The sequence below is a fragment of the Bidens hawaiensis genome, unplaced genomic scaffold (assembly GCF_021521415.1).
Source record: "Bidens hawaiensis isolate Kalapana, Puna unplaced genomic scaffold, B.hawaiensis_p1.1 tig00013873_1, whole genome shotgun sequence".
Lineage (NCBI taxonomy): Eukaryota > Viridiplantae > Streptophyta > Magnoliopsida > Asterales > Asteraceae > Bidens > Bidens hawaiensis.
Window position 1 is genome coordinate 518,630 of NW_027492188.1, and position 13,275 is coordinate 531,904.

The 13,275-nt window shown below is 32.7% G+C and overlaps 1 protein-coding gene across 1 annotated transcript; it reads left to right on the forward strand.

The window, feature by feature from the left end:
• The first annotated feature begins 2,451 nt into the window (after positions 1-2,451).
• LOC143545224 (ABC transporter A family member 7-like) lies at positions 2,452-12,839 on the forward strand. The gene is made up of 18 exons (XM_077037146.1): positions 2,452-2,629; positions 2,701-3,061; positions 3,219-3,289; positions 3,365-3,509; positions 3,656-3,775; positions 3,955-4,079; positions 4,298-4,456; positions 4,553-4,715; positions 4,801-4,926; positions 5,031-5,114; positions 5,934-6,305; positions 6,973-7,169; positions 9,894-10,003; positions 10,103-10,187; positions 11,166-11,294; positions 11,386-11,491; positions 12,121-12,209; positions 12,454-12,839. Exons 1-18 carry the CDS (start codon positions 2,558-2,560, stop codon positions 12,751-12,753), a joined length of 2,814 nt encoding a protein of 937 aa, XP_076893261.1. The 5' UTR covers positions 2,452-2,557; the 3' UTR covers positions 12,754-12,839.
• The last annotated feature ends 436 nt before the right edge of the window (positions 12,840-13,275 follow it).

Consider the following 13,275-nt stretch of genomic DNA (forward strand, 5'->3'; position numbering starts at 1 on the left):
TATGGATCCAGGATCCTTATTCAACATAGCTATTAATGGATGATTTCGTATGAAGATTGATGTTTAAACAACCTCAACGGCTCCTAGACCTAGTCTACCGCTTATTTCGTCATTAAACGTCTGCTAGCACGTGGTCAAAGAGCACGATGGAAGAGAGTGGAAGACTAGCGAGTTTATAGGACATGGTTGTTAGTTAGTTATAGATATTTTTCTTTATATACCGAGTTATGATCGACATTAGAACACACACAAACACACGTATTCTAGCTGCTAAGATATTTGTACTCACACATATAGCATTCGTTGATCAACAACTCCACAACACTTGTAACCACCTTTTTACTATTAATAAACTTGACGGTAATAGTTTTCACCGTTCGAGGGTTTTTTGTGCCGGAGACTATTATAATCACGTACCACTCGACCAAAGATTACATTGTTAATCTTTGACCGAAGCAATTCGACCAAAGATTACCTTGCTAGTTTTTTACCGAAGTAAGATTATCATAATCAAGGGTTTTTTCCCTCGTGATCAAATCGTTGTGTTCATCAAGATTTCGATTATACCTCACTTTACAGATTTGGATACATTATCCTTAGCTGATTTTTATCCAAAACAGACCTTATGTCCATTTTTCCTTTTTAGTCAATAATTAATTCCATCTTTAAAGTCTACCATCTTCTATCTTTATTATTATTATTATTATTATTATTATTATTATTATTATTATTATCTTACTATCTCAATTAATTCTTCTGACATAAATAATATATTAAATTTTATTTATAAATATTTTGGGATGTTACAGTAGCCCACAATTGTCTAAGAATGAAAAATAATAATAGCAAGATGACGATCAGTAATAATAGTAACAACAATAACAATGGTATCAATTTAGAAACTAGTAATATTAATATCAAAGCCAAAAATGAAAAAGAAAGGAAAAAAAAGGAGAAAAATCATCATGCTAAGGTATGAAACTTTATATCCATATTTTCTACATAATATACTAGAAAATAAAAATATAGAAAACAACTAAAACAACAACATATTGGATTTTCTATAATAGAGGAAATATATAAAACAAAATTACACATCTATATATAAATGCTCATCTCAGTTCTTTATATATTGTTGTAAGTGCATAAAAAATGAAAATTATAATAATAAAATTAATGTGGTGGAAAGATAGATATAGTGAGATGCTTTTAAAAAATAAACATTTTTTTAATGTGATTTTAATTAAATTATAAATGTGGATATTGAAGCGCCAAAATGAATGCTCTTAGAATGGTTTCTTAGTATTTTTTTTAACTAATCTATTAAGCATAAAATGCTAAATCACAAAGAAGTTTGAATTAATGGCACGCGACTTTAACAATATTAGGATAGCATGGGCACATAAAGATGTACTCACTTAATCTAATTCACATCAGTCAATCAAATAAGAACACCTTATAGTTTTACTAAATTATCCAAAAGTATGTAAATTTTGTAAGAGCGAAAATCTATGGAGATTCCACATAAATGTGTTTTGGTGATTGAGTTCATCAAACTGAATTCCAAAACTTTCATAGTTTACGTAATTAGTTGGGGCACCATGAAGATTTAGGCAGTGCTTATCATGACGAAATTAAGAGTACCCCTAGCATCCTAAATATAATCGATGGGCCAATATCAAAATATTATAAAGTAGGGAAAATTTGCAAAAATGTCCTTTTTGAAGAGATAAAGTCCCAAAATGTCGTTACTTTTTTTAAATATTCTCAAAAGATCTATTTAAAACCCGGTGACAAAAAGCGAATTTTGAATCAAATCTGTCTTCGCATACGAGTTTTGTTTGAGCCAATCAAAAGTGTTCTAAATCTGTCTTAACGGACAAGTTTTGATCGAAATCTATTTTGGTCGACCAAACTTAGTTTAATTGTTTTGTTTTCTTTAATATCTAATTATTATAATTGATTTTACTTAATTTAGTTTTTCTTATATAACTTTTAAAATATAAGGTGTTATAATATACTAGTTGAGACGTGTTTATTTTTATATATGTGCCTATATAAATTTCACTCAAAATTGAGTCAGGTCAAAACTTGAGCGGTCTTAATTGTTTTTCTCTTTTTTATCTTTTATAATTTAATTTCAATTTATATTCATATGATCAACGTCTCACAGTTGAAATGAACTAATCTTTTTAGGAAAACTTACTTACGATATGGTATGTAGGAAGTATCCTTATAAGTTATAATAATAATAATAACGTTACCAAAAACCGGGCATCAAAGGGTATATTTGTAAATTAGGCAGAGCGTTAGTTACATAATAATAATAATAATAATAATAATAATAATAATAATAATAATAATAATAATAATAATCCCACAAGGACAATTCCGTCATTTCCGCATAAGCCTATATAACACGAAAAGCATCAATTATCTGTATAGCAAGCAGTCGAATTACAGTTGTCAATTCTTGAGTTTCCAGTCTCTCTGAAATCTCCTCAAAATCAATCAATCAATCTGGTTGTTGTTTTGGCGGCAGATTCGAATTTCTTCAATGGCGGATGATTCTTCATCTAGCTTCTGGACTCAGGCCAACGCATTATTCCGAAAGAATTTAACATATCAGGTTCACATTCAATCAATTCGTTTCGTTTTTTTTTATCTTCTATTGAAATTAAAATATATAATTCATATCAGCGGAGGAACTTTAGGACGAATCTACGGCTGATATTATTCCCCATCGTTCTCTGTTTGTTACTCGTCTTACTACAAGCAGTCATCAACAAGGAGCTGGATAAGCCTCAAAACAAGTGTGGATGCACTTGTATCGATGCTCAATGCCACCGACGACTCTGCGGGATTCAGTACTCCGATTCCGACCAGGTGGCCACCTGCTCTATCCCCAATCCACCCGAATGGCCTCCGCTTTTGCAGCTACCTGCTCCGCACTTTCGTGCTCAGTTTCGGGATTTGCCTCCAGCTGAATCCTGTACAGATACTACTGCTTCTTGTCCTGTTACTGTCTTGATGACCGCGAGTAATCAGTCTTTTGCCCAAAGTATGTAATTTGTCAGAGGATTGCATGTTCACTTCCCCACTCTTAGTCCTAGTTATTAGTTTGTTTTTAATGGAAAAGTGTTTTTGCGATTTTTAAAATATGAACTTGCAATATCGCCAAATCCAAATTATTTGATGTTTTGTATGATATTCTACAGGTTTGGCTAGAAATATGTTCCCAACTTTATCTAATTTTAACTCATCCAATGGCCTGTCTGGTGTTGTATTGGTTAGTTATTTGGATTTATGTGATAAAGTTGCATTGCCTTTTGTTTTTCTGAGATGATGTTTAAAATATCATCAGGGTTCAGCTTCAGAGACTGATGTATCAAACTTTCTCGACTCGGCTTTCTTCTCTAGTTTTCCTATATACTATGTTCAATCTCAGTGTGAAGCCAACTCCACATTCTCTATATCGGTCCCAATAGCATCATTGGATTTGGATAAAGGTATGTTTTTTTTCAAGTATTTGTAACTACTGTTGGGTGATTTTGAGTACTTTGTAGTAAACATGATGAAGAATAATTTAAAACAATCTTATTGTTAAGATGGCCATGGAAAGGTAAACTTGTTATGTTTTGTAATTTTATTGTAGAAATAAGATGTGTTCAAGGTCAACATTTATGGCGCAACAGCTCGTCTGATATTAACACTGAACTATATGCGGGATACCGAAAGGGAAACCCTGAGGGAAAAATCAATGAGATATTAGCAGGTTTGACAGTTCAAACATGATTTGTTTGCAATTATAAATTATGTGATCTAAGCTTTGATGCTAATATTTATATCATTCAACCTTGATTTTAACCTTCTGTATTAAGATTTTCAAGGTAAATGATCTAAAGCTTGATTGTAGTTATTAATATATAAACTTTGATTTTATCTTTTCCACAGGCTATGATTTCTTGAATTCAAATATGAATAATTATAATGTGACAGTATGGTACAACTCTACTTACAAGAATGATACAGGAAATGGTCCTCTTGGAATTGTCCGAGTTCCTCGCTCAATAAATTTGGTACACATTTTAAACTTGTAGCATGCAAAAACCTGTTCTACATACTAAAAAATTATTTTTTTTATTAAATGTGAACATATTACTTGTTTCTTTTTTTAATCATATGACTTTCAAATTGTGGATTTTTCTTGTTGCCTATATCAAATTGGAGTTAACTGATTATCCTTAAAAAAAATCCATAATGCAAATTCTAAGTTCTAGAACATGTATGCATGCAGGTGTCAAATGCTTTCCTACAGCTACTGATGGGGCCTTCCACACAAATGCTGTTTGATTTTGTAAAAGAGATGCCTAAACCTGAAACTGAAATTAGGCTTGATTTCTCTTCTCTTCTTGGACCACTATTTTTTACATGGGTCATCTTGCAACTATTCCCTGTTAGTAATATACCTAAGTTTCAAAATTATCTCAAACTGAAGTGTTAACGAGAAGTTTTTTCTTTAAGTATCTTTTAATTAGCTTATTTCATGTAGATTGTACTAACAGGTTTGGTGTATGAGAAGCAACAAAAGTTAAGGATTATGATGAAAATGCATGGACTTGGGGACGGTCCTTATTGGATAATTTCATATGCATACTTTCTTGCCATATCTTTGTTTTATATGTTCTGTTTTGTGGTATTTGGCTCAGCTGTAGGTACAAATTAGAAAACAACTGAATCACACTTCTATCCTTTTTAACTTTATAAGTCTTTTAACTAACGCCATTCACATCGTTGCAGGGTTAAAATTCTTCACATTGAATGATTACAGCGTCCAGTTTGTATTTTATTTCATTTACATAAATTTACAAATTTCATTGGCGTTTCTAGTGGCTGCTATTTTTTCTAATGTGAAGACCGCTGCAGGTTCGTTGCCTTATTTTTTAAATTATTTGGATCGGTTTACTATTTCTTGTAATAGTAACACTGCTACATTTTGGTTATGACTTGTATGAATATGTTTATGGCAGTTGTTGGGTACATTACTGTTTTTGCAACTGGTCTGTTGGGAGGTTTCTTCTTTGCATTCTTCCTTCAAGATAAATCATTTTCAAGTAAGCAAAGATGCTAATAATTAGTCTTTATCAGATCATTTTGCACAATAATTTATAAATCATATATAGAGACTATTGATATCGAGTTGTTTAGAGCTATATGATGTTTTGGTGGCAAGATGCCCCAGATCGATTTATTAAGAGTAAACAGAAAAAAATGCAGAACACAACTGATCAACTGATCGACCCATTTGTTTTATATAAACCCCAGGAAAAATAATACACCTTCACATAGACTTTGACTCACTATCTATAATAACACCAATCTTGGAGAATGTGAACCTACATTGACTCAAATAGGAAACTAATAAAGATCAGTATGTAAATCCTAAAATAGGACTCCTAAAATAAATCTCCATAAATAAACAAACCTAAAATTTACTAATAATAAAAAACCAACTCTAGAAGATTTCTTAACCCAAATCAGAATCCATTCGAGATTTTGACACGTTTCACAGTTTCATATGCGAACCAAACAAGTAAGTTTAACAGGGTGGGATGAGTAATTGGTCAATGTTTAGTACTCGACACGTGGGGTTAACCACTGACCACTTGATCTGTGAAAACAATGTGTTTATGTTTTATAGATAAGTTACATTATATATGACTATGAAAACAATATTGTTACATAATATCTAGTTGCATAAAATGACTCAGGAGGTTGTATGCATTAAAAGCTTGACATTGCCTTTTACTCTTTTTTATCTCACTAGAGCAATTCCCATTTAAATAAAAAAAACATTATTTTGGTCCGTAAAAGACAATTCAAATATAATATTTCTGTTTAAATGTTTTTTAAATGTACATACTTTTTTGTAGGAATTTGGATTGTTGTGATGGAGTTATATCCAGGATTTTCTCTATATGCTGGATTATATGAATTTTCACAGTATGCTTTTACTGGAAATTATATGGGGATTGATGGAATGCGTTGGAAAGATATAAGTGATAGCAATAATGAGATGCGCCACGTGTTAATAATCATGCTTGTGGAATGGTTGTTTGTTTTCATAATTTCATATTATAATGATCAGGCTGTATCATCAGGAAGTGGGCTCCGAAAAAGTCCACTTTTTTTCTTGGAGAAGTTAAAAAAGAAGCGTTTGACATCGTTCAGGAAACCAAGTTTACAAAGGCAGGGTTCAAAAGTATATGTGCAACTGGAGAAACCTGATGTTGTCCAAGAGGCAAGTATTATAAATTTGTTAGCTTAGAATTTCTTGATATAGTGTTTCAAGTAACAAAATCATAGGTGGTAATTTTGGCTCATTTAGTTATGAATGGGTCGATTGGGCTTGTGTTATATTTCATATGGTCAACCAAAGTCTGCTTTTTACACATGATAAAACCTTCTATATCATTATATTCAGAATTTTAAATGTTTATGGAACAATCTAATATTTGTAATCAACTCATTATCTATAAAATGTATGAAGTGTTTATTAAAAGCGTGTTGGCTCAACCCTTGTTAGAAAATGACTTGTTTCAACCAGTTATGCGTAGCGAGATACAGTAAGTTGCCATACCTCTCTTAAAGTGAGATAATGTTATATGTTTTATATTAAAGCCATGGTGAAAACCGTGTTTTTTGTTCTTTTTCTTTGAAAATAATGCACATGATATTTCATCATTAAATTGGATAACTGCTCACAAAATAGTTTTTATAGCTCTATTAATACTATTGCTCATTTAAGTTTCTATAGTTATATTAAAACCTTTAGCTGTTTAAAGTTCTATAGAAAAGATGGACATAAAATTGATGACGGGAAGGCCCGACCCGATCTGTTTGGACATTATTACCATATAGTCTTTAATCTTACTGATTATTAGTTCTTATCGTTCATGTCCTAACAGAGAGAGAGGGTGGCGCAGTTGCTTGTTGAACATGACACGAGCCATGCAATCGTGTGTGATAACCTGAAAAAGGTGTATCCGGGACGGGATGGAAACCCTGAGAAAATGGCAGTTAGAGGGTTGTCACTTGCATTATCTCAAGGAGAGTGCTTTGGCATGCTTGGTCCAAATGGTGCTGGCAAAACTTCCTTCATTAATATGGTCAGTTTAAAAGCACCTTAATTTACAACTTATCTCATTTGTTTCCGTAACATCCGGCAACATATTGTAATGGTGTGCTTATCTGTACAAACTTGGTCAGATTGGGTTGTTTCGCACACATTTTTGTGTTCTTTGTTTGCAAATAGTTACTGAGTCATTTAAGATTACAAACATGTAACTATGATGAAATCATTATGGAAAAATACCATAAAAAACAACATACTTTCTGTTTTTTTTTACAAATTTCTCTTCTCAACTATATTCTACGTATTAAGGTTCCTCTACATTAGGGTGTAAACGGGCCGAGCCGAGGCCGAGCTCAGCTAGTTTTGACTTAGACCTCGAGCTCGGCTCGGGCTAATAATTATATTATATAAATTTTTAGTTCTTATATATTATTCAATTTTAATTTTTATATATAACATAACATATGTTATTTAATTATTTTTATCATAATTGTATATATAATAGGTATTATATTACACACACACACACACACACACACACATATATATATATTTAATACATTAAATAAAAGTTATATATATCATAGGCTCGTTTAGGCTCGTGATCCTGCTTGGGCTCGGGCTCGGGCTCGGGCTCGTTTGTTAAACGAGCTTATTTTAAGGCCCAAGATTGTTTAAGCTCGGATCAAGTCGAGCTATTAATGAGCTGATCTCGTGTAGATTGCACCTCTACTCTGCATGTTAATTTGAACGAAGTTGTGAAATTATTTTTCTATACAACTTGGAACCACTACATTTAAATCGCTCTGAAAAACAACTGGGACGAATATATATATATATATGTATATGTGTATATATATATATATATGGGAAAGTTAGCGTACAAATAAAATTAACATGCTAATTGTGAGAATCAAGTAGAGTAATTATATATACAATTAGTAATTATGTAATTACATCGTAATTACTCTATAATGTAATTACATAATTACTCTACTTGTATATATAATTACTCTACTTGATTCTCACAATTAGCACGTTAATTTCATTTGTATTTGATCCAAAGCATATATATATATAGGGGTGAGATCAAGTGAAAAATCCTCTTAAAGAGAAAACATAAAAACTCGTAAAGAATTATTTTAACTTTTTTTAAAAATATATTTTATAGTTTCTTTTTCTTCTATTATTCTTATATGTTGATATTGTTAAAAAAAAAAACCCCCTCGTCGGTGTAGTGCATATGTGCAATAGTGTGTATTGCATGCATAAAATACAACACTATTGCACATATTTGAATTTTAATACATACTATTGTATATATGCAATAGACTAATGCACACATTGAATACACACTAGTACGTATGTGTAATACAACACTAATGCACATGTAGGGATGGCAATGAAACCCGAACCCGATGGGAAAACCCTAAACCCGACATAAATGGGACGAGTAATACCCGACCCATTAGGGTTTGGGACGGGTTTGGGATTTGTTTTAAAATTTTTCGCGGGTTTGGGACGGGTTTGGGATTTCTAATACACCCGATTACCCGATAACATAAACCCATTTACCCGATTATATACCCGATGCACCCGATATAGCTTATTATATTATATATATATACCATATTCCAAATATATTATTTGTCGAAACTTGTTTATGTTAATTATTTGAAATAATTTGTCTTTATGGTAACCATCTTTGTAATCGATTAGTTATATTTTGTCAAAACCCGGCGGGTTTGAGCCGGATATACCCGACGGGTATTTTATCAAAACCCGATAGGAAACCCGAAACCCGATGGGTAATTACCCGATTAAAACCCGACGGGTTTGGGACGGGTTTGGGATGGACTTTAATAACCGGGTATGGGTTTGGGAATACCTAAACCCGACCCATTGCCATTCCTATGCACATGTGCACTACATCGATTTTTTTTTAATTATATTTTTTTCATATAATACAACACTACTTTACATATACAATACACAAATATTGAATATATGCAATTAAACACTATTACACGTGTAATACAATAGTATTGCACAATAATAGATATGTGCACTACATCGACTTTTTATTTTTTTTATTTTTTCCCGGTGAAGAGTAACAAAATATAAAAAGGATGGAAGAAACAAAAATTTGAAAATATTTTTATTTAAAAATAATTCTTTAGGAGTTTATAAGTTTTCTCTCTAAGGAGGAGTTTTCTCTTGATCCTCTCCCTATATATATATATATATATATAGTTGATTTCTTAGAACCATATTGTGTTTTAAGATCTCGAAAGGACTTAACGTAACAATTTTTTTTTGCATATATACATATATGTAAAAAATTATATAATTTTTTTACACACCGAATCGACTTTTTACATAGGTGTTACTAATGTTTACACTAGCGTAATCATCACACATCTTTATTGTCTCTCATAATTTATTTTTTAATTAGATTTAATCTCAGCCACATATTTTATACCCATTTAAATTTTGTGTGGTTTGTATTGAGTTCTTAAAATTCTTACAACTCATCAAGTTCTCAAAATATCCTTCCCCTATATATATAACCCACTTAAGAAAAATAAATAAAAACGTAACCAAAACAACAGGATGCACCAATTCCAAGTTGATTGAAGTTTTTTTTTTTCATACGTTTGTTCAAATTTAACATGTAGACGAACTCATGTGTAACTAAAACTATTTGCCATATCATTTTCTCTAAACCAAATTGGTTTGTTTCAATGTTGTTTAACAGATGATCGGGCTCGTTAAACCAAGTTCTGGTACAGCATTTGTTGAGGGTCTGGATATAACAACCAACATGGACCAGATATATGCCAACATGGGCGTATGTCCTCAGCATGAGTAAGCATCAAGATTCCTTTAAAATTCGTTAACATTTACTATGTATGTTGGTTAGAACAGTTAATTTATCAGTTAATCTCCGATATTTGGCATATCTAGTTTGCTATGGGAAACACTAACCGGTAGAGAGCATCTTCTCTTTTATGGAAGGCTTAAGAACCTCAAAGGCTCAACCTTGACACAAGTAAGTTGACTTTCACTTTCTCATGTGGAAAGATGGCTGGATAATGGGTCAAAACAGGTTTAGGTTAAAACGGGCCAGAACAGTTTTGGATTGAGTTATTGAAATGGGTCATCTTTGACTTCGGATCGGTCAGGTTGACTCTAAAAACACATTTTTGTCCTTTTCTAACTTTCTTTTATATATACTTATTAATCAAAATAAGAAAATATATTTTTTTATCAAAACGATTTTGGAGGGTTCATACAATATGCATTAACAAAAGACTTCGGGTAACTTTCAACCTTCTCGGCCCATTCCACTTTAGCTAAAATATTTTATATGACCCATTTGAGGTAAAAACACACCTCGTGGGTCGGTTTAGGACTCAAATTGAACAAAAAGCTTCAAATTTGATTCTTGAAAACCTCGGTTTCGTTTTCTTCATTTTCAATCTCATTATTTGGCTTAAATTTTTTGGGCTGAAAAAAATGCCCAAACTAATGAATTTGGGCCTAATCTTTTTGTTAACTAAAAACTAAATGATTATTATACATTTGGGCTGTAATAAATTGGTTACTCTAAATTCTTACAGATTATTAAACTTCAAAATTATAAATGAATTTCCATAAATTTGGTTCTGTTCATTTTTCCGGTTTTAATAACACGCAACGCCGAAACTGAACCAAAAGTTTGTTTTTTATGAAAACATAAAACCAAACCGTCGGTTTTTGTCGGGGTTGGTTTTTATGTTTCTCTAGTTACAAATCGGCTTTTTCGGTCTTTAGTTACACGCAAAACTGAAACCAAACCGAACCGAAAGTTCAGTTTCCAATGAAAACATAAACCAAAGCATCGGCTTTTGTCTGGGTTCATTTTTTTTCGCTTTCATGCACTGGTGAATCATTCAGAAGTAAACGGGCCCGCATAGGCACCTTATCTACCAGTGTTATCATTGGTGTTGTAGTGCTTCTCAAACTTACTTCTAAATGGTTTTATTAGGCGGTTGAAGAATCTCTTAAAAGTGTAAATCTCTTTAACGGCGGGGTTGCTGATAAGCAAGCTGGGAAGTACAGTGGTGGCATGAAACGTCGGCTTAGTGTAGCCATTTCATTGATTGGTGATCCTAAGGTATGTTTAGCGGTCCATGTATTGAGTTGACTATTTGACTTCCCTTTCACATGCCTTGCTAATATTGGTATTCAACAACTTAATTGTGTAGGTTGTGTACATGGATGAACCAAGTACCGGATTAGACCCGGCTTCTAGAAACAATCTATGGAATGTGGTTAAACGGGCTAAACAAAACCGTGCGATTATTCTCACTAGTAATTCTCTTAACAGATTTTTTTTACTTGGTGAAGCGTTGTAGGTGATAGTTATGACGAAGGGTCGATTTCAGCTATGTTCTATCTCAACGAGTTAAAAACACAATAGCTGAAAGGGGAAAGGGTCAAACAGTTTGAAAGACTTTAAAGTCTGTTTAATGATAGATATTATTATCAATGTTTTCAGGATTGAACCGAACAGTGAACTAGCCACCTTACTGGTTCACTGGTGGGACCGTTCAATCGTAGTAAACAATATGAAATTAAGACAGCATTTATGTATCTAATGCAAAACGAACTATGAATATACTTCAGTTTTTTATGCGAATTTGTAATTTTAATAATATATTAAGATTAAAGTAAATAAAGTATGGAATCCAGAGTAATAAATGAATCATAAAATGAGTTTTTGAAGAAAAAAATTAAAACACCAGTCTGAGCACCCGCTCTGGTTCAAACGGTTCACCGGTCCGAACGGTAACCGGTTAGTTCAAATGGGGAATGGTTCAATAGTCTTAACCGGAAACCACGAGTGATATGTTTTTTTTTAAAAAAAAAGGGAACATATTTTTAAAATTGTTTTCTTACTTTAAAATGAATATTATTAATTGGCTAATGTAATGTTTTAGCACATTCTATGGAGGAAGCAGAGCATTTGTGTGATAGGTTAGGAATTTTTGTGGATGGAAGCTTGCAGTGTGTTGGAAATCCTAAAGAGGTATTAAATTAATAATTTATATTTATGTCATTTAACAGTCTTTATAAAAACTAAATCTACATATAGCATTTGTCTTTTCTCTTGAGTTGAAATCAAATCCCACATGGTGAAATATGAGTTAAAAACAGTGCTACTAGAAGTGACCCATTTATATGCAAACATGTCAATTTGGGTTATGTAACGGGTCATATGGCAGTTCACACGTATCTTACCATCTTGTTATTTTCTTTTGGAATGATGATAGTTGAAGGGTAGATATGGAGGTTCATACGTATTCACAATGACAACATCCGCAACTCACGAAGCGGATGTAGAAAACCTAGTAAAGGGTCTCTCACCAAACGCGAATAAAATATACCAAATATCCGGGACACAGAAATTTGAGTTGCCAAAGCAAGCCATCAAAATAGCAGATGTTTTTGGGGCAGTTGAAAATGCTAAAAGTAGGTTCCAAGTTCAGGCGTGGGGGCTTGCAGACACAACTTTAGAGGATGTTTTCATCAAAGTGGCTCGAGAGGCCCAACCATTCGACGTTCTCTCATGATAGCAAGTATAAATTTTGAGGTTGTATGGATTTGAATCATTAATTCATTTCACAGAATCAGCCATATGTGGTTTACTTATATAGTATTGATCTCATAAACACACATGTTTTTGTTTTACTTATTATTTGTGTATATACTATACTATGTAATCTATGTTTTGATATAAAATTCTTTTTTTTAACACAAGCACAAGACATAATAAAGTTAATATATGGACAATGTAATAATCAAGCTAATAAACAATTTTAACACAAAGTAGGTATATTACTGTATTATTAAAGCAATGCATTATATCCACATGATTTTCAACTAGCTAGGGCTGTAAACGAGCCGAGTCGAGTCGAGCTAGAGTGTGCTCGAGCTCGAGCTCGAACTTAATCGAGCTGGCTCGAGCTCGAGCTCGAGCTCGAACTTAATCGAGCTGGCTCGAGCTCGGCTCGTTTTCTTTATCGAGCTGAAAAATCGAGCTCGAGCTCGGCTCGTTTAAAGTTCGAGCCGAGCTCGAGCTCGTCGAGCCAGGC

Excerpts from the sequence above, each read along its gene's own strand:
- LOC143545224 (XM_077037146.1), top strand. The coding sequence starts at position 2,558 with ATGGCGGATGATTCTTCATCTAGCTTCTGGACTCAGGCCAACGCATTA. Across the intron at positions 2,630-2,700 it reads GAAAGAATTTAACATATCAG|CGGAGGAACTTTAGGACGAA; the intron begins GTTCACATTCAA and ends AATTCATATCAG. Across the intron at positions 4,080-4,297 it reads TTCCTCGCTCAATAAATTTG|GTGTCAAATGCTTTCCTACA; the intron begins GTACACATTTTA and ends GTATGCATGCAG.